The sequence below is a fragment of the Henckelia pumila genome, chromosome 4, assembly GCF_033568475.1.
Source record: "Henckelia pumila isolate YLH828 chromosome 4, ASM3356847v2, whole genome shotgun sequence".
Lineage (NCBI taxonomy): Eukaryota > Viridiplantae > Streptophyta > Magnoliopsida > Lamiales > Gesneriaceae > Henckelia > Henckelia pumila.
Window position 1 is genome coordinate 94,577,232 of NC_133123.1, and position 20,240 is coordinate 94,597,471.

At 41.4% G+C, this 20,240-nt stretch overlaps 1 protein-coding gene across 1 annotated transcript; it reads left to right on the forward strand.

The window, feature by feature from the left end:
• The first annotated feature begins 2,134 nt into the window (after nt 1-2,134).
• Nucleotides 2,135-3,872, forward strand: LOC140865339 (probable WRKY transcription factor 48). Its single transcript, XM_073269945.1, has 3 exons — nt 2,135-2,677; nt 2,880-3,023; nt 3,203-3,872. The coding sequence occupies exons 1-3, from the start codon at nt 2,247-2,249 to the stop codon at nt 3,651-3,653; spliced, it is 1,026 nt and encodes a 341-aa protein (XP_073126046.1). The 5' UTR covers nt 2,135-2,246; the 3' UTR covers nt 3,654-3,872.
• Nucleotides 3,873-20,240: the final 16,368 nt, after the last annotated feature.

Below are 20,240 nucleotides of genomic sequence, written 5' to 3' on the forward strand. Positions count from 1 at the left end.
CTAAAATTTTAAGCTCTGGAATCTTTTAATATTTAAAATTGAGCTACCCGGGCTAATATCAAATAAATCCAAAATTTTTCAATATTTATATATAAAAAATTTTAAAAAAAAAAAATTCGGGCTAGGTGGCCATCAACATGGCTCAGTCACTGCTGTGAGATGATTTTTACGGATTTTTATTTGTGGGATGAGTCAATCATGTCCATCTTTACAATACAAAATAATACTTTAGGAATAAAAAGTTATAATTTTTTCATAGGTGATCCAAATAGGATATCCTTCTCACAAAATTGACATTTGAGACCACCTCACATGAGTTTTTGTGAAATGTTTATGATGAATTAGTTTTTTTGTAAAGGTTTCACGCATATATTTGTGAAAAAGATCCATCCAATCCATATTTTTAGTAAAAATTAATAATTTTGAAATTAAAAATAATATTTTTCACGAATTGAATAAGATGAATATCCATATCAAAAAATTGACATTTGCAGGAATCTCATCATAGGTTTGTGAATCTTTATATTACTCTTGAAGAAGCAAACTATTTGAATAATCAAATTCCAGTGGCAAAAGTTAGACAAATTTTAGGAAAATGAGGAAAAAATATTTGATTAGAAGGAAATCCCTTTTCCACCCACGTGTATTCATAAAATTTCCGTTAAAGTACAGGTTTTTTTTTTTTTTTTTTTTTAAGTTTAGAAAAAGATAAAAATAAAAGAAAAGCGGTAAAGCTGAAAAAAAAATCCAAGGATTCCTGCGCCAAAGCCCTCAGCCGCATTCACATTCATCCGGTTGCCGGTCAAACACCGCGTGTGAAAACGCGACAATTTTCCGGAGCAGGCCGGGGAGTCGGTGCCTTTGCATTAAATGCCAATCGGGCATCAGCCCCCCATCTACGGCATCGTTTATCTTTCCGTACCAACTGTCCACCGGTATTTCCCGGTCGACTTCCCCCGCTTAGACTGTCCACATTATCAGTGTTTATGTAATAAAATATATTATAATAATTATTACCTTCATTATATATATATATTTTAGGTTTATGTAAAATAAAAAAATTATTGAAAATTAAGTTTAAGAAAAAAAATTCAATTTTATCTTTGTTTAATGAATTTTTATGATAAAAAAATATTGGTAGTAGCTAATTTATTTAAACATAGTACGTTGGTAAAAGAATAGATATGATAATATTAAATTTGGAAATTGAACTATATATTTGAGAAAAATAAAAAAGAAATGTATTCTAACTTTTTCATTGTATACTTTGTTTTTCACACAGGTTAAGAAAATAACTGAAAAATAAATTATATACAAATTTTTTATTTTATTTTTATTTATATAATGCAAAAAATAGTTTGTTGAATGAAGATGTATTTAATAGGATTATATTAATAAAAGAATAGAAAAAATATTAATAAATATATTACAATTCAATATATTTGAGATAATAAAATGGAAAGCGTGATTTATATTAAGGCCATAATAATATTTATATTTAAGATAAATTATTTCCATCCTAAATTTAATATATATAAATATATATATTATTGTTTAAGAGAGAATGGCTTGCCCCATACACACTATCACGCGTCTTGGAGTACACAAGTGTCTTTCTTCACACGATATAAGCGACAATATCACAATTCACAAAGCATCCAAAATTAATGTCCTAAATTTTTAATTTTTTTAAAAAATGTAAATTTAATGTTTCTTATTATAGAATCATGAATTTTATGTCATCAACTTTTCAATTATATATAACAAAGAAAAATGGTAATCCTTCCTTCACATTGTATTATTATAATTTAGTGATCATAAACAACATCAACAAATATCAGTTTTTATAATTTTTTGATAACATAGTATAGAAAGTATAAATGCTGCTAAACTTCTGGATGGACATGTGTCACCACATTTTTTTTTGAACTTCTGTATAATCGTGGTAAGGAAATTAGAAATCGCAAAAATCGTTTGAACAAGTATATTTTAAAAATTCAAAATATTTTATTTATTTAAAATTTAAAAAAAAGAAGAAAGATAGAAGGAAAAACTAGTGGGGGCCACCAAATTGTAATCGTATACCAAAGCCCACCCCTTCAAATTAAAAAGGGCACCTTTACAAAGTCTTCCTTCACACCTGAAAATCCCAATAACCCAAACAAATCTTTCTCTCTCTCTCTCATCTCCAACAAATGAAGAATCTATGCTTTTAATACAAAAAGAAAAACATATATACAATATCAATGGAAGAGAAGAAAGGCGAGTCTGCCGGAATAGTCACACAGCAGAATTCGCTTCAAAACCCAGCATTGTTGTTGGATCACATGATCATGTTTCCAGACACCACCTTGTTCGACTTGTCCTGCCAAGAATCTCCACTCTTTCATCACAAGAACTCCTTGGGCTTTATAGATATGCTGAATTCTTTCCAAGATTTCAGCAACCCTTCTTCTATATTCGATGATTTGCTTCAGAGCATCACAGCCCCACCTCCGCCGCCGCCCGGAAATTCGGAGGTCGTTGACGCTCCGGCTACGCCCAACTCTTCTTCCATATCTTCGTCTTCGACTGAGGCGGCCGCTGTAAATGATGATTCCAAGAAGGCTGAGACGACCGTGGAAGAAGAAGAAGAAGAAGAGGAGGAGGAGGAAGAGGATAAAGCTAACGATGAACAGTAAGCTATTATCTATATATATATATAATTGTTAATTTTTTTGAATCTAATAAAAATTAAAGATGGTTGGTTTCTTAATATTTATATGTACATGGTATGAAAGGTAGCTAAGAGATGGGCGCAGATGTTGGGGGTTTTCTTTTTATTCTTTTTGTCCAATTTGTATGATTAAGTTATTTTTGTTCGTTTGTAACATGAATAGGTTGAAACCCAAAAAGAAGAACCAAAAAAGGCAAAGAGAACCGAGATTTGCTTTCATGACAAAGAGTGAGATCGATCACTTGGATGATGGGTATCGATGGAGAAAGTACGGCCAAAAAGCTGTCAAAAACAGCCCATTTCCGAGGTATATTCACAAGAAATCATTATTGTGTGATCTTTTTGAACTTTTCATATATATATATATATATATCAATTCTTCGATCGCTAGAAATGGATATTCGACTAATTTATTTTCGGATGGTTTTGATTGTACGTTTTACAAAGGATTCCTTAATAGCTAGCAAATGTGCTTGTGTTGTATAGGAGCTACTACCGTTGCACTAGCACATCATGTGGCGTCAAGAAAAGGGTGGAGAGATCGTCCGAGGATCCATCCATTGTTGTCACGACCTATGAGGGCACGCACGTGCATCCCTGCCCCATAACGCCCCGTGGCTGCACCTTTGGGATCTTGCCGGAAACCTCCGCCTTCGGAGACATGGGCGGAAACCCATCCCATTTCGTGGTGCCGCAGATATTTCAGCTCTATCAGCAGCAACAACAACTAACACAACCCTATTTCAATAACTTGACACCAACTTTAACACCTAGGACTCATCATCTCAATACATCTAGCACAGTTTCTTCGTTTCCTCTTCCGACGTCGACGTTGCTTCAAGAAAGACCCTTTTGCCCCTCTTTGGCAAGAGACCATGGTCTTCTGCAAGACATGCTGCCATCTCAGATATTGCTCATGGAGCCAAAGGAGGAGTAGAATTAAGTTAATAATCCATTAGCCAAGGGTTTAATCTGTATTATCAAGTTTGCTAGCTAGCTTCATTAGTTCTTATTAGTTTTGTATGCTTTTATTAGTTGATTTGATGAATTATGTGTGAAGTTTCGGAGTTCTCTTTATATCCGAACCAACTTCATATACTTACATTGTAGGTTTCATTTCTTGATTTTATCACATTTCTAATTATTGCTTGTTCAATTAATATTTTTATACATTGATGAGTAGTGGCTAGTATAATTTTAAAAATAATTAACAAACGATGTTTCTTAGTTATTTAATTCCTAGTACTAATCGCATAAACCTATCGATTAATTAATGTTAGTATAGATAATTAATTGGGGTTAGTTTATGATCCCATATCTCAATTTGTTATTGATCAAAGACTAATATTACACCACAACACGATAGAAGAAACACTTCAAGTGTAACATAGGAAAAATCGATTGGTTGTGAGTGCTGATGATTAATTTTTCTTCACTTTTATTTAATTTTTTTTTATAAGCTTACTTTTAGTTATTCCACTAATTTTTTTTTCAATTTAATTTTTTTATGATTGATTAATTGGAGGCAAGTGCTTAATTAATTTTCACATGAAATCGCTCCAGTCAAGTATATACGTAGAGTTAGGATTTTCATGCGTTGAACAAGCTTTTCTTTGAAGATTCAATTCCCTGGTAGGGAGCAAAATCTTCTGTCGAACGATACACACACAGGGACACACACACATGTTGAAAGAGTAGTCATGATATATAATATATTGTCGTGATCCTACCCGAATAACCTATTAATCAGAAAATTAAACATGCAATTAACTTAAATAAGTAGATATAATCAAAGTAAACCGTGGAAACTTAATCAAATACTAATACAAAAGAATACAACCGGAACAAATAACTAAAAATCCAATAAGAACAATTATGCAAACCAGTCGAATAAAATAAATATAAAAAACAAAATTAATCTACTGCCATTGATGACCCGTGCATCGAAGCCCTGGTCACCGACCAAACATCAACCTAACTCTTGGTCAACCTGTAAACATGTCCCATATAATGGTGTGTCCGAGATAAAAAGTAGGGATGCGAATGCTAACGTCAAGTACGTAAATATTATTGTAGTGACCCTTACCTGGATCACCTACTAAACAGAACTTAGACATGCAATTAACTTAATTAACAGAAAATCAGAATAAGCTGTGGAATCAATACAAATACCACAATCCCAAAGCAAGGAATCTGTAAATATCCAAATATTTATAAAACCATATCGAAAGTTGTATCAATCCAATAACAACAGAAATAAAACCTAGGCGAAGCTCCAGCTGGCCAACCACTGCCTAGCCCCTCTTGGATCCACCCGCCTCATCCAATCGCAAACCTGCCCAATGGAATAGGGTGTCCAGAAACACAAAGTACGAGACGTGAGCATAAAATGCTCAGCACGAGAGTATGAGTATACATGCATGCAAAGTGAACTCCCTATAAACTCGAGGTCAAGGATCAGATAACAAAGACAGACCGGGACTTGGTATGTAGTATGCTGTGCCGTCGCTTCAGGAGGTGGCTCCCATACCAAAATACCAGTGGATATGCCGGACCCAAATCGATGGAAGTTCATCCACGAACAGGATAGGGAAAAACCCTACTAACAGACATCTCGAACGATATAGCTCAATATGCACATGAATGCAGCATAAATCAATGACATATAAATCATGCAGTCACATAATACATGCATACTCAGTCAGAATATCTCGAACAGTACTTTCGTACCTCAAATACTAGGCAAGTGCTATCAGCTCTAGGTCCACGCCTACAATCCGCGCTACACTGCCAAATGATACTACCATCATTATAGCGCTCTAAAAGCCTTAACTAAACTAAAACATACTCCTAAATATTTTTAGGAAGCAAAAGCTATACCTTCGTCCGTCGTTAGCCCTTTGCTGTCGAATGCCTCAATACTAGGCCACAGCTTTGCTACAACGCCTGGACTGCTATGCCACTTCAAGATTCCCAACGGGACGCCTATAATTCCCTAGATCTGAGCTGGAAGGCTAAGAAATCGAGAGAGAAAAGAGGAATTGGTGCACTCAAATATGAGCTCGGCACCCCCTATTTATAGACGGAGTTCGGATCGTCAGAACTGGACTTTGGAGCCTCCGAACACGTTCGGATCGTCCGAACCCAATATTACGTCACTGCTTACATCAGTATAATGACGTCATCCATGACGACTGTCGGCAGCACGTTCAGAGCGTCCGAACCACTCTTTGGATCGTTCGAACCCTGACTTCGGACCGTCCGAACTCACCAATGGAGCCTCCGAACCCGACGACCCTCTTACAATTATCGAGCGTTCTGAATCCATTTCCGAACTCTGTTAATCCATCTGGGACTCCCTTAATCACGTTTTATTACATCTAAACATGATCGTATTATTAATTACTTGTAAATCGTTAATTCTGGATACGGGTTACTACATTCTCCCCCAGTTAAGATATTTCGTCCTCGAAATCCGATCTTAAGTACCGAATGTAAAAAAACAATCCAAAACATTCTTTATTCAACTAAACGATTACAGAGTTCACAACTGATTACAACTCAAAATTAAATCAAAACAACTCAGGATGGTCTTTTCGCATCCTGATATCGAGCTCCCAAGTAGCTTCCTCAGCGCCTCGGCGTTGCCACTGTACTAAAACAAAACGAATGACCTTGTTCCGCAAGACCTTATCCTTATGATCCAGGATACGAATAGGTCTTTCAACATAGGTCAAATCCTTATCCACTTGAACTTCAGACCGCTGTAGAATATGAGACGGATCTGCCACATACCGTCGCAACAGAGATACTTGGAACACGTTGTGAATACTGGACAGATACGGTGGAAAAACCAAACGATAAGCCAAATCGCCAATATTCTCCAAGATCTCAAACGGACCGATAAATCTAGGAGACAAATTGCCCTTAAGGCCAAATCTGAGAATCCTGCGGAAAGGTGACACTCTCAGAAACACTTTCTCCCCGACATCAAATTGCAAAGGCCTATGCTTAGTGTTAGCATAGCTGGCCTGACGATCCTGTGCAGTCTTAATCCGTTTCTTGATCTGATCAACAATATCTACTTCCTGCTGGATAAACTCCGGTCCCTCAGCCTGTCTCTCCCCCACTTCTTTCTAGAAGAGTGGAGTACGACAACGTCGCCCGTACAATGCCTCAAAAGGAGACATCCCAATGCTAGTATGATAGTTGTTGTTGTACGCGAACTCGATCAATGGCAAATGATCCTGCCAGGCTGAACCAAAATCCATAGTGAAAACTCGAAGCATATCCTCCAAAGTACGGATAGTGCGCTCTGACTGACCATCTGTCTTCGGATGATAGGCAGTACTCAAACCGAGAGTAGTACTGTAGTAACCCAGATTTCATTTTAAGATAATGATATGTTAAACATGATTAAGGGTTAGTAATTAACCAAGTTCGGAGTGTTATTGAACTTCGAAAGAGAATATGGGCTTTGGGCCGGATCGGAAGCTCCGAACCCAGATCGGAAGCTCCGATCCCAGCCACTTCGGAAGCTCAGTGGAAGCACAGAGATCGGAAGCTCCGATCCTGGAATGGAAGTTCCGATCTCCGGCTGCCAGCGTTGCCCGATGACTCAGCCACGAGTTTTGACAAGTGTTGAATGTAGAGCAGATCGGAAGCTCCGATCGCCCGATCGGAAGTTCCGATCCCGACGTGTCACACATGCATGCAATGAGCTGGATCGGAAGCTCCGATCCTGAAATCGGAAGTTTCGATCCTGGCCGGGAATTTTGCCTATAAATAGGGCTTGTCTGATTTCATTTGAATTACGAATTCCCGAGTTTCTTTCTTCAGTAATATAGTGTGAGATATACACTTGAGGGTCCTATCAGTTATAATAGAAGTTCTGGAATAACCAAGGTGTGGTTATAGTCATCCGGAACTAGCGACTTCAAAGGGCTAACTACGGACGAAGGCTTGGAACCTAGGATCTTACTATACTTGAACTAGCCTAGAGGTACGTACACATTGACTGAGATTGCCAGCGAGTATACATGTTTATATGTTGCATTTATTTGGCATTATTATATGTCATGATGTATGATTTACCATTTTTCTATGCTCATATGTCATGTGCATATACACGTTGAACCTATACCTTGTTATACCTGATTATAGAGCCGCTCAGCTCTATACTCGATAGTCTTTCACTGAGAGTACCGCGACGGCGGGGGAATTTATGTCTGTCTACTCTAGTGTACTAGACGAGTGTGGTTTCACCCAAAGGTTGATCCGTGCGGTGGCAGCACTCATGTGGCACCGGTTCTGAGCATGATTATTCAGATGACCCTGTACCAGTCATCATGTTGCATGCATTATATACATATGTTTACTCATGTCTATGTACTGGGAGTTAGTGCTCACGTCATAGTTGTTATCTTGGACACCCTATTCCATAGGGCAGGTCGCAGGATGGACGGAGCTGGTAGTTCAAGGCAGGACTAGGGAGCAGGAGCCTTGAGGATTTTATTATACAACAGGATTCGATATAGCTGTATAACGTTTATTGTTTAAGATTTCGATTTGGTTGTATCACTACAGATTTATGCTTGGATTATGTTACTAAGCTGATATGTAAATTATGGATTATGTTTCCGCACGTTTTTACTCTGTTAAGTATTTTGCTGTATTAAGATTAATGCATGCTATTAGTTGCCAGTTAGTAGGTGATTCCATGCAGGATCACTACATTTTGGGTATCAGAGCATGCTTAGATTTTGGGATTAGTACTTGGGATCTAGTCTAGATTTGAGTAATTCTTGCGCATTTGGGATTTTAATGTGCAATTCTTTTCAAGATATGGCTGACGAGAGTCACGGTAGTGTTGGTCAGAGAGGTGGTCATCATCATCGTCATCACCACCATTATGATGATCAACATCGTCATCATGAGGGTAGACGTCGTTACTCTATCAATAAATTCATGTAAGTAGGACCGAAACCTTTGGTGGGAGGCGAGAATCCTGAACAAGCAAGAAGTTGGATGTCTAAACTCAAGAGTACTTTTCGTGCTTTCGACTGTACTGAGGATCAAAAATTGGAAGTTCTAGAATTCGTTCTAGAGGATCGAGCACGTTTTTGGTGGGATGCCAAAGCTGCTCAGGCACGTACTGAGAGAGGACAGGTGACTTGGGGAGATTTCTATGAGCAGTTCCAGAAATTGTATTTTCCTCCAGCTGTTCGCCAAGCACGATCGATGGAGTTGCTTACTCTGAGGCAAGGATCAATGACTATTGATCAATATCAGCAACGATTTCTTGATCTTCTACCTTTCAGTCCTCATATCAATGAGAGTGATGCATCGAAGTATGATATCTTTCTACAAGGTTTGAACCAAGATATTTACTCTCAGGTTGTCGTCTGTGATGACCCGGTATCTTTTGAGACTTTGGTGAACCATTGCCGTCTTGTAGAGACTAGCAACAGGCGGGCACAGTTGATGATGACAGGAGAGCCTAGTGGATCTTTTGAGCCTCGAGCTCAATCTGTTGTGCAATCTGGACCTACATCTTCTTCTACTCCTACTACTTCATCTGGATCTCGTGGTTAACGAGGTATGTTCCGTTTTGGGAAGAAGAAGAAGAAGGAGGAGTTTTGTAGTCATTGTGGAGGGAAGCATCCTGCAGCTTCATGTCGGAGAGCTACTGGTGCTTGTTATATTTGTGGGTAGCAGGGACATCTGCGGAGAGATTGTCCTCAGCGCATGGGTTCTGCTAGTGGATCGGGATCACAGGTGGGATCTCAGGCTTCTATTGTTCCACGTCAGCAGCCAGCACCACAGAGTTCTTCTGGTTATCGTCCCCAGTATCAAGGACAGGTGTTTTCTTTGTCTCAGGAGCAGGCTACAGAGGGAAGCGATCGCATGTTGGCAGGTACCTTTCTGTTATGTGGTATTCCTGCACTTGTATTAATTGATACTGGAGCATCGCATTCCTTTATTTCGAGTCGCTTTGTTAAGAGACATAGATTACCTTATGTATCATTAGATATGGATTTAGTTGTATCTACTCCGTTGGAGGAAGAGATAATAACTAAGCGTCTAGTGATGGGTTGTCTTCTGGAGTTTGAGGGTAATGTGTTATCGGCTAATTTGATGATATTAGCGATGACAGATTTTGACTGTATCTTGGGAATAGATATGCTGACTTTGTATCACGCTACTGTGGATTGTTATCAGCGTCTGGTACAGTTTCATCCGGTTGAGGGTGATAGCTGGTATTTTTATGGTGAGGGTGCGCGACCTCCGATGCCACTTGTTTCGGCTCTGAAGGCATGTCATGTCTTGGAGTCAGGTGGGGAGGGCTACCTCATCTATGCAGTTGATATGTCCACGAGTAGTACTGGTATTGATCAGTTATCGATTGTCAGCAAGTTTCCTGATATATTCCCTGATGAAATTCCTGGTTTTCCTCCGGTGCGAGAGGTTGAATTTGGTATTGATTTAGTACCAGGAACTACGCCTATATCCCGAGCACCTTATCGTCTAGCACCTTCAGAGATGAGGGAATTGAAACAGCAGTTACAGGATCTGCTTGATAAGGGATATATTCGTTCAAGTGTTTCTCCGTGGGGAGCACCTGTTTTATTTGTCAAGAAGAAAGATGGATCGATGCGATTATGTATTGATTACAGGCAGTTGAATCGTGTCACCATCAAGAATAAGTATCCTTTGCCGCGGATTGATAATCTATTCGATCAACTACAGGGTACTTCTGTTTACTCCAAGATAGATCTGAGATCTGGATACCATCAGATGTGGGTACGAGACTCAGATATATCTACGACTGCTTTTAGGACCAGATACGGACATTATGAATTTCTGGTGATGCCATTCGGTTTGACGAATACACCGGCAGTCTTTATGAATCTGATGAATCAGATATTTCGAGAGTATCTGGATAGATTTTTCATCGTCTTCATTGATGATATTCTTGTCTATTCTCATGAAAAGGATGAGCATGCACATCATCTAAGGATTGTTTTACAGACGTTACGAGATAATCAGTTGTATGCGAAATTGAGCAAGTGTGAATTCTGGCTTGATCGGGTAGTGTTTCTCGGTCATGTGATTTCTAATGAAGGGATATCTGTTGATCCTAGTAAGATAGAGGCAGTGCTGAACTGGTCTCGTCCGACGACGGTTGCTGAGATTCATAGTTTCTTGGGTCTAGCGGGTTATTACCGTCTGTTCATCGAGAATTTTACACAGTTGGCAAGACCTTTGACACAGCTTACATGGAAATATGTTTCCTTCATATGGTCCTCGGATTGTGAGGAGTCATTTCACGAGCTGCGTGGACGTCTTACTACTGCACCTGTGCTAGCTCTACCTTCTGGATCAGGAGGTTATGTTGTCTATACTGATGCCTCTGGTCAGGGGTTAGGATGTGTTCAGACACAGCATGGACATGTTATTGCCTATGCTTCTCGACAGTTGAAGACACATGAGAATAATTATCCAGTACATGATCTCGAGTTAGCCGCCATTGTATTTGCGCTCAAGATTTGGAGGCATTATCTTTATGGCGAGAAATTTGAGATATTCATGGATCACAAGAGTTTGAAGTATTTATTCACTCAGGCGGAGTTGAATATGCGACAGAGACGCTGGATGGATCTTCTGAAGGATTATGATTGTGAAATCAAATATCATCCAGGTTCTGTTAATCTTACTGCTGATGCCTTGAGTCGGCAGGTGAGACTTTCTGCACTTCAGACTAATGAAATATCTCATATGATTCAAGAGTGTTGTTCATTGAGTTTTACGCTCAAGCACAAGAAAGGGAGGAATGGGATTCGTTTGTATACTATTCTATCTGAGCCAACATTGTATTCTCGAATCAGAGATGCTCAGATATCTGATGTTAAGACTCAGCGTTTGGCACGTCTAGCCAATGGAGATAATACATCTGGATTCCATTTTCAGGCAGATGGTTTATTGTGTTTATCTAATCGAGTGGTTGTACCTAATGATGCGGAGCTCAGGAATAATATTCTTTCTCAAGCTCACAGGAGTCGATTATCAGTTCATCCTGGTAGCATGAAAATGTATAAGGACTTGCGAACTAGATTCTGGTGGAAATGGATGAAGAGGAGTGTGTATCAATTTGTTTCGAGATGTTTTGTTTGTCAACAGGTCAAGTCTGAACATCGACGACCAGGTGGATTACTGCAAAATCTTGAGATTCAGGAATAGAAGTGGGAGCACGTGACTATGGACTTTGTTACCCACTTACCTATGACTTCACGACAGTGTGATACTATCTGGGTCGTTGTTGACCGTTTGACAAAATCAGCACACTTTATTCCTTATAACCGAGAGTATTCTTATGATCGCATGGAACGTTTATACATCCAGGAGATAGTGCGATTACATGGGATTCCAGTGAGCATAGTCAGTGATAGAGACCCACGATTTACCTCACGTTTTTGGGGTAGTTTTCAGGAGGCGTTGGGTACCACTCTGAGTTTGAGCACTGCATATCATCCAGAGACTGACGGGCAGTCAGAACGGACGATTCGTACATTGGAGGATATGCTATGTTCTTCTGTCATGGATTTTGGCTTATCTTGGCAGGATCAGTTACCTTTGATCGAATTTGCCTACAATAACAGTTATCATCGTAGTATCGATATGACACCTTTCGAGGCATTGTACGGTCGACGGTGTCGTACTCCGTTATTCTGGGATGAAGTCGGGGAACGACAAGTCGAGGGTCCTGAATTGGTGCAGCAGATTGTAGACAAGGTATATTTGATCAAGCATAGGATCAAAGTTGCTCAAGATAGACAAGCCAGTTATGCTAATATTTGCCGCAGGCCACTTCAGTTTGAGCCTGGTGAATATGTGTTTCTTCGAGTATCACCTTTCAGAAAGGTGATGAGATTCGGTGTGAAAGGCAAGTTATCTCCTCATTTTATTGGACCTTTCCAGATACTAGAGAAGATCGGAGATGTTGCATATCGTCTGGCGTTACCGCCAGATCTTTCCAGTATACATAACGTTTTTCCTGTGTCGTTACTTCAACAGTATATAGCTCATGAATCTCATGTGATTCAGTCTACTGATATTCAGCTAGAGCCAGATCTGTTTTTTGTTGAATGACCAATCTGTATCCTAGACAGGAAGGAGAAAGTTCTTCGGAACAAGACTATACCACTTGTGATGGTAAAATGGCAGCGCCGAGGCGTTGAAGAAGCAACTTGGGAAACTGAGAGTCGTATGCAAGCGAAATATCCTGAGTTGTTTGCTTTATACTTTTGATTTACCATGTAAGATGTAATTACAGTTGTTGTAATAAAACATGGTTTGATGTTTCATATTGTTATCTTGATTTGTCTTTAGATGTTATTTCGCGGACGAAATATCTAAAGGTGGGGAGAATGTAGTAACCCAGATTTCATTTTAAGATAATGACATGTTAAACATAATTAAGGGTTAGTAATTAACCAATTTCAGAGTGTTATTGAACTTCGAAAGAGAATATGGGCTTTGGGCCGGATTGGAAGCTCCGAACCCAGATCGGAAGCTCCGATCCCAGCCACTTCGAAAGCTCAGCGGAAGCACAGAGATCGGAAGCTCCGATCCTGGAACGGAAGTTCCGATCTCCGGCTGCCAGCGTTGCCCGATGACTCAGCCACGAGTTTTGACAAGTGTTGAATGTAGAGCAGATCGGAAGCTCCGATCGCCCGATCGGAAGTTCCGATCCCGACGTGTCACACATGCATGCAATGAGTTGGATCGGAAGCTCCGATCCTGAAATCGGAAGTTTCGATCCTGACCGGGAATTTTGCCTATAAATAGGGCTTGTCTGATTTCATTTGAATTATGAATTCCCAAGTTTCTTTCTTCAGTAATATAGTGTGAGATATACACTTGAGGGCCCTATCGGTTATAATAGAAGTTCTGGAATAACCAAGGTGTGGTTATAGTCATCCGAAACTAGCGACTTCAAAGGGCTAACTGCGGACGAAGGCTTGGAACCTAGGATCTTACTATACTTGAACTAGCCTAGAGGTACGTACATATTGACCGAGATTTCCAGCGAGTATACATGTTTATATGTTTCATTTATTTGGCATTATTATATGGCATGATGTATGATTTACCGTTTTTCTATGCTCATATGTCATGTGCATATATACGTTGAGCCTATACCTTGTTATACCTGATTATAGAGCCGCTCAGCTCTATACTCGATAGTCTTTCACTGAGAGTACCGCGACGGCGGGGGCATTTATGTCTGTCTACTCTAGTGTACTAGACGAGTGTGGTTGCACCCAGAGGTTGATCCGTGCGGTGGCAGCACTCATGTGGCGCCAGTTCTGAGCATGAATATTCAGATGACCCTGTACCAGTCATCATGTTGCATGCATTATATACATATGTTTACTCATGTCTATGTACTGGGCGTTAGTGCTCACGTCCTAGTTGTTATCTTGGACACTCTATTCCATAGGGCAGGTCGCAGGATGGACGGAGCTGGTAGTTCAAGGCAGGACTAGGGAGCAGGAGCCTTGAGGATTTTATTATATAGCAGGATTCGATATAGCTGTATAATGTTTATTGTTTAAGATTTTGATTTGGTTGTATCACTACAGATTTAAGCTTGGATTATGTTACTAAGCTGATATGTAAATTATGGATTATGTTTCCGCACGTTTTTACTCTGTTAAGTATTTTGCTGTATTAAGATTAATGCATGCTATTAGTTGCCAGTTAGTAGGTGATTCCATGCAGGGTCACTACAAGTACCCATCGCACGCTGAACACTCTCCCAGAACCTAGAAGTGAACCTGGGGTCTCGATCGCTGACAATGCTCACAGGCACTCCATGAAGTCGAACGATCACCTGAACATACAGACGTGCCATGCGATCCACAGAGTACTCACGACTATAGGCGATGAAATGCGCTGACTTGGTAAGTCGGTCCACCACAACCCAGATAGCATCACAATTCCTCGAGGACGTCGTCAAATGGGTCACAAAATCCATCGTGATAAACTCCCATTTCCACTCAGGAATAGGCAGACTGTGAAGCAAACCTCCAGGTCGTCGGTGTTCTGCCTTGACCTGCTGACACACCAAACATCTCGAGACATACTGATACACGCAGCTCTTCATCCCCTTCCACCAAAACCAAGTACGTAGATCCTTGTACATCTTGTTACTTCCCGGATGAATACTCAACTTGGTGTGATGTGCCTGAGACAAGATCTCCTCTCGCAACTCTTCATCCTGCGGAATCACAAGTCTACCCGACAAACACAGAAAACCATCTGACTGATAGTGAAATCCAGACGAGCTACCCTCATTAGCTAGGCGATCTTAACGCTGGGTCTTCGAATCAGACATCTGAGAATCCTGAATCCTAGAATACAAAGCTGGCTCAGATAGTATCGCAAACATCTGGATACTCTGCATACCTTTCTTATGCTTGAAGGTATACCCCGAAGTACAACAGTCACTGATCGCACTAGACATCGAACAAGTCTGCAGTGCGGATAGTCGCACCTTGCGACTCAAAGCATCAGCGATGAGATTAGCAGCTCCCGGATGGTACTTAATCTCGCAATCATAGTCCTTCAGCAAGTCCATCCAACGTCTCTGCCTCATGTTCAACTCCGCCTGAGTGAACAAATATTTGAGACTCTTGTGGTCGGTGAAGATCTCAAATTTCTTGCCATATAGATAATGACGCCAGATCTTCAAAGCGAACACGATGGCTGCCAATTCCAAATTATAGACTGGATAGTTGTCCTCGTGAAGCTTCAGCTGTCTAGAAGCGTATGCAATCACATGCCCATTCTGAGTCAGGACACAACCTAACCCCTGAAGAGAAGTATCAGTGTATACCACATACCCTCCAGATCCTGACGGTAATGCCAAAACCGGTGCAGAAGTCAACCGCCGTCGAAGCTCACAGAAATTCTCCTCACACTCGGAGGACCACTCGAAATCAACACCCTTGCGGGTAAGCTGCGCCAACGATCAAGCTAGCTGAGAGAAGTTCAGAATGAAGTGTCGATAATATCCTGCTAGACCCAAAAAACTACGGATCTCAGCAACTGTCGTTGTACGCGACCAATTCAGCACAGCCTCAATCTTGCTCGGATCAATAGAAATCCCCTCCGTGGATATGATATGGCCAAGAAAGACCACTCGATCCATCCAGAACTCACACTTGCTCAGTTTGGCGTACAACTGCTCGTCCCGAAGAGTCTGCAGTACCACTCGCAAGTGAGAAACATGCTCCTCCGCATTACGCGAATACACCAAGATGTCTTCAATGAAAACCACGACAAACTTGTCTAAATACTCCCTGAAGACACGGTTCATCAAATCCATAAACATAGCCGGCGCATTAGTCAATCCAAATGGCATCAATAGAAACTCGTAATGCCCATAGCGAGTACGGAATGTAGTCTTGGCTACGTCCTGATCTCAGACTCTCAACTGATGATACCCAGATCTCAAATCAATCTTGGAGTAAACCGAAGTACCCTTCAGCTGATCAAACAAGTCATCAATACGAGGCAAAGGGTACTTGTTCTTCACAGTAACTCAATTCAGCTGCCGATAGTCAATGCACAACCGCATAGACCCATCCTTCTTCTTTACAAAGAGAACCGGAGCTCCTCAAGGAGATACACTAGGACGAATGTACCCCTTGTCCAAAAGATCCTGTAACTGATTCTTCAACTCACGCATCTCTGACGGAGCCAGAAGATACGGTGCTTGAGAAATAGGCGAAGTACCCGGCATCAACTCTATGCCAAACTCGACTTCCCTAGCAGGAGGAAAACCCGGAATCTCATCTGGAAATACATATGGGAATTCATCCACAACAGGAATGCTCTCTATCCCAATACTCTCAGCGGACAAATCAACTGCATAGATAAGGTAGCCTTCCCCGCCAGACTCTAGAGCTCGACAGGCTCTCAAAGCTGATACCAAAGGCATCGGGGGTCGCGCTCCCTCACCATAGAAAAACCAGCTATCACTCCCATTCGAATGAAAGCGAACTAATCTCTGATAGCAGTCCACTGAAGCTCGATAGTTAGTCAGCATGTCTATCCCCAGAATACAATCGAAATCGTCCATCGCAAGGATCATGAGATTCGCCAACAGAATGTTCCCTTCGAACTCTAAAGGGCAACCCATCACTAGACTCTTAGCCAAAGCAGATTGACCCGTCGGAGTAGAAACAAAAACTACTACGTCTAGTGCAATGCATGGTAACTTATGCCTCTTAACAAAACGTGCAGAAATGAAGGAATGAGATGCACCAGTGTCAATAAGTACGATAGCAGGTATACCATAAAGTAGAAATGTACCTGCAATGACCTTCTCATTCTCCTCCACAGCCTGATCATGCCTCAAGGCAAACACCTGACCAGAAGCCCGCTGCCTCAAATGAGAACTCCCAGCAGACTGTCCCTGCGACCTCTACTGAACGGTGGCCTGAGAACCTGATCATGAACCAGAACCGCCTCCCCCAGATAGTGGAAAATCCCTCCGGATATGACCAACATCTGCACATCGGAAACAAGCTCCAGAAGCTCTATGGCACTTGTCTGACTGATGGTTCTTCCCGCAATGGTCGCACTTGTCCTTCCTCCCAAAGCAAACAACACCTCCAGAACCAGAGGAAGAAGTAGATCCAGACTTCTTGAAAGATTGGGAATGGGGACCCAAAGAACTTGCATGCCTCAACTGAGAGAAAGACCTGTTCCGCCGAATGCTGTCCTCTGCCTGGTGACAACGGCTCACCAAACCCTCGTAGGACATGCCATCGCCGACCGCCACATGCTCGTGGATCTCAGGGTTAAGGCCCTGAAGGAACATATTATACTTCATCCCAGAGCTGTCAGCAATCTCGGGGCAATAGGATAGCAGATCAAAGAATTTCTGCTGATACTCGTCAATAGACATGGCTCCCTGTCGTAGACTCAGTAGCTCGCCTGCCTTCGACTGACGGAGTGCAGGAGGAAAATACAGCTTCTGAAAAGCTGTGCATAACTCGGCCCAGGTGGCTACTCCTCTCGCCGTAATAAAGGGTGCAGAAGTAAACCTTCACCACCTACGAGCTCGCCCATCCAGAAGATAGCCAAGGGTCTCCATCTTCTGCTCCTCGATGCAGTGGAAAGTCTGAAAAGTCGTCTCCATGCGGTCTAACCAGTTCTCCGCATCCTCTGGAGACTCACCTCCAACCAAGGGCTTCGGTGCCATCTGTAAGAATCGGCGAACGCTAAAACGTTCCTCATCACGATGACGATGATGACGGTCCTGACGACGCTCACGATTGTCATCTCCCCAGCGTCCACCTCCACTACCATGGCTACTCTGGTCATCGTAGTTTGCCATCTACAAAAGCACCTCACGGTTACCTTATGCAGAATCTAAATCACAAGAATATTATGCATGCTCTGATACCATAAATGTAGTGACCCTTACCTGGATCACCTACTAAACAAAATTTAGGCATGCAATTAACTTAATTAACAGAAAATTAGAATAAGCTGCGGAATCAATACAAATACTACAATCCCAAGGCAAAGAATCTGTAAATATCCAAATATTTATACAACCATATCGAAAGCTGTATCAATCCAATAACAACAAAAATAAAACCTAGGCAAAGCTCCAGCTGGCCAACCACTGCCTAGCCCCTCTTGGATCCACCCGCCTCGTCCAATCACAAACCTGCCCCATGGAATAGGGTGTCCAGAAACATAGAGTACGAGACGTGAGTATAAAATGCTCAGCACGAGAGTATGAGTATACATGCATGCAAAGTGAACTCCCTATAAACTCGAGGTCAAGGATCAGATAACAAAGACAGACCGGGCCTTGGTATGTAGCACGCTTTGCCGTCGCTTTAGGAGGTGGCTCCCATACCAAAATACCAGTGAATATTCCAGACCCAAATTGATGGAAGTCCATCCACGAACAGGATAGGGAAAAACCCTACTAACAGACATCTCGAATGAGATAGCTCAATATGCACATGAATGCAACATAAATCAATGGCATATAAATCATGAAGTCACATAATACATGCATACTCAGTCAGGATATCTCGAACAGTACTTTCGTACCTCAAATACTAGGAAAGTGCTATCAGCTCTAGGTCCACGCCTACAATCCGCACTACACTGCCAAATGATACTACCATAATTATAGCGCTCTAAAAGCCTTAACTAAGCTAAAACATACTCCTAAATATTTTTAGGAAGCAAAAGCTATACCTTCGTCCATCGTTAGCCATTTGTTGTCGAATGCCTCAAAACTAGGCCACAGCTTTGCTACAAAGCCTGGACTGCTATGCCACTTCCGGATTCCCAACGGGATGCCTAGAATTCCCTAGATCTGAGCTGTAAGGCTAAGGAATCGAGAGAGAAGAGAGGAATTGGTGCACTCAAATGTGATCTCGGCACCCCCTAATTATAGACGGAGTTCGAATCGTCCGAACTGGACTTCGGAGCCTCCAAACACGTTCGGATCATCCGAACTGGACTTCGGATCATCTGAACCCAATATTATGTCATTTCTTATGTCAGCATAATGACGTCATCCATGATGACTGTCGGCAGAACGTTCGGAGCGTCCGAACCACTCTTCAGATCGTCCGAACCCTGACTTCGGACCGTCCGAACTCACCAACGGAGCCTCCAAACCCGACGACCCTCTTACCATTATCGAGCGTTCTGAATCCATTTCCGAACTCTGTTAATCCATCTGGGACTCCCTTAATCACATTTTATTACATCTAAACATGATCTTATTATTAATTACTTGTAAATCGTTAATTCTGGATACGGGTTACTACAATTATGATTTTAAAAACCTATATGTACATGCATATGATGTGTACTGGATTTCTAGGTCAACAAAGAATGTCATGCTCAGACTATATATATAGGTGCCAAGAGCGAATAGTACCAAAACAGAAATACCCCTTTGGTCACTATTTTTCTTGTAGCTCGACTACTAATTTAACTAATTCATTTTCAAAAACATAATTAAAGGGTTCTTTAATGAGTTAAAGAAGTGGAAAATTGGATTCAAAACGTTCGAAAATAGTTCAGAGAAGTTCCAGGTGTTCAAGAGTTTGGACGATCCGAACTGAGTTAAGCAAAGGGATCGGTGGCTCCGGTGAGATCGGAATATCTGAAGATGTGATAGGACGATCCGATCGCGTTTGGATAAGGAGTATGGGCTGTGGTTTGACTAGACTAGGTGATCGGACAATCCGAAGGAGGTATCGAACGTTCCGATCAGCTGTTGGCAGCTGGCAGAACAGGTGTTCGAAGGGGGTTGATTGGAAGGGATTGGACTATCCGATCTCTGAGATCGGATCCTCCGAATTATGCCTATAAATAGGGGCCGAGAGCTGCCATTTCAAATGCTCATTTCCACTTTCCTCTCTCGTTTTCTACTAGATTTTAGGGTCTTTTAGGCATCCTACACGGGGGC

Bases quoted from the DNA above. Each gene is read 5' to 3' on its own strand.
- LOC140865339 (XM_073269945.1), top strand. From the start codon at position 2,247: ATGGAAGAGAAGAAAGGCGAGTCTGCCGGAATAGTCACACAGCAGAAT. The intron at 2,678-2,879 runs GTAAGCTATTAT...TAACATGAATAG, and splicing joins GATAAAGCTAACGATGAACA to GTTGAAACCCAAAAAGAAGA. The intron at 3,024-3,202 runs GTATATTCACAA...TGTGTTGTATAG, and splicing joins AAAAACAGCCCATTTCCGAG to GAGCTACTACCGTTGCACTA.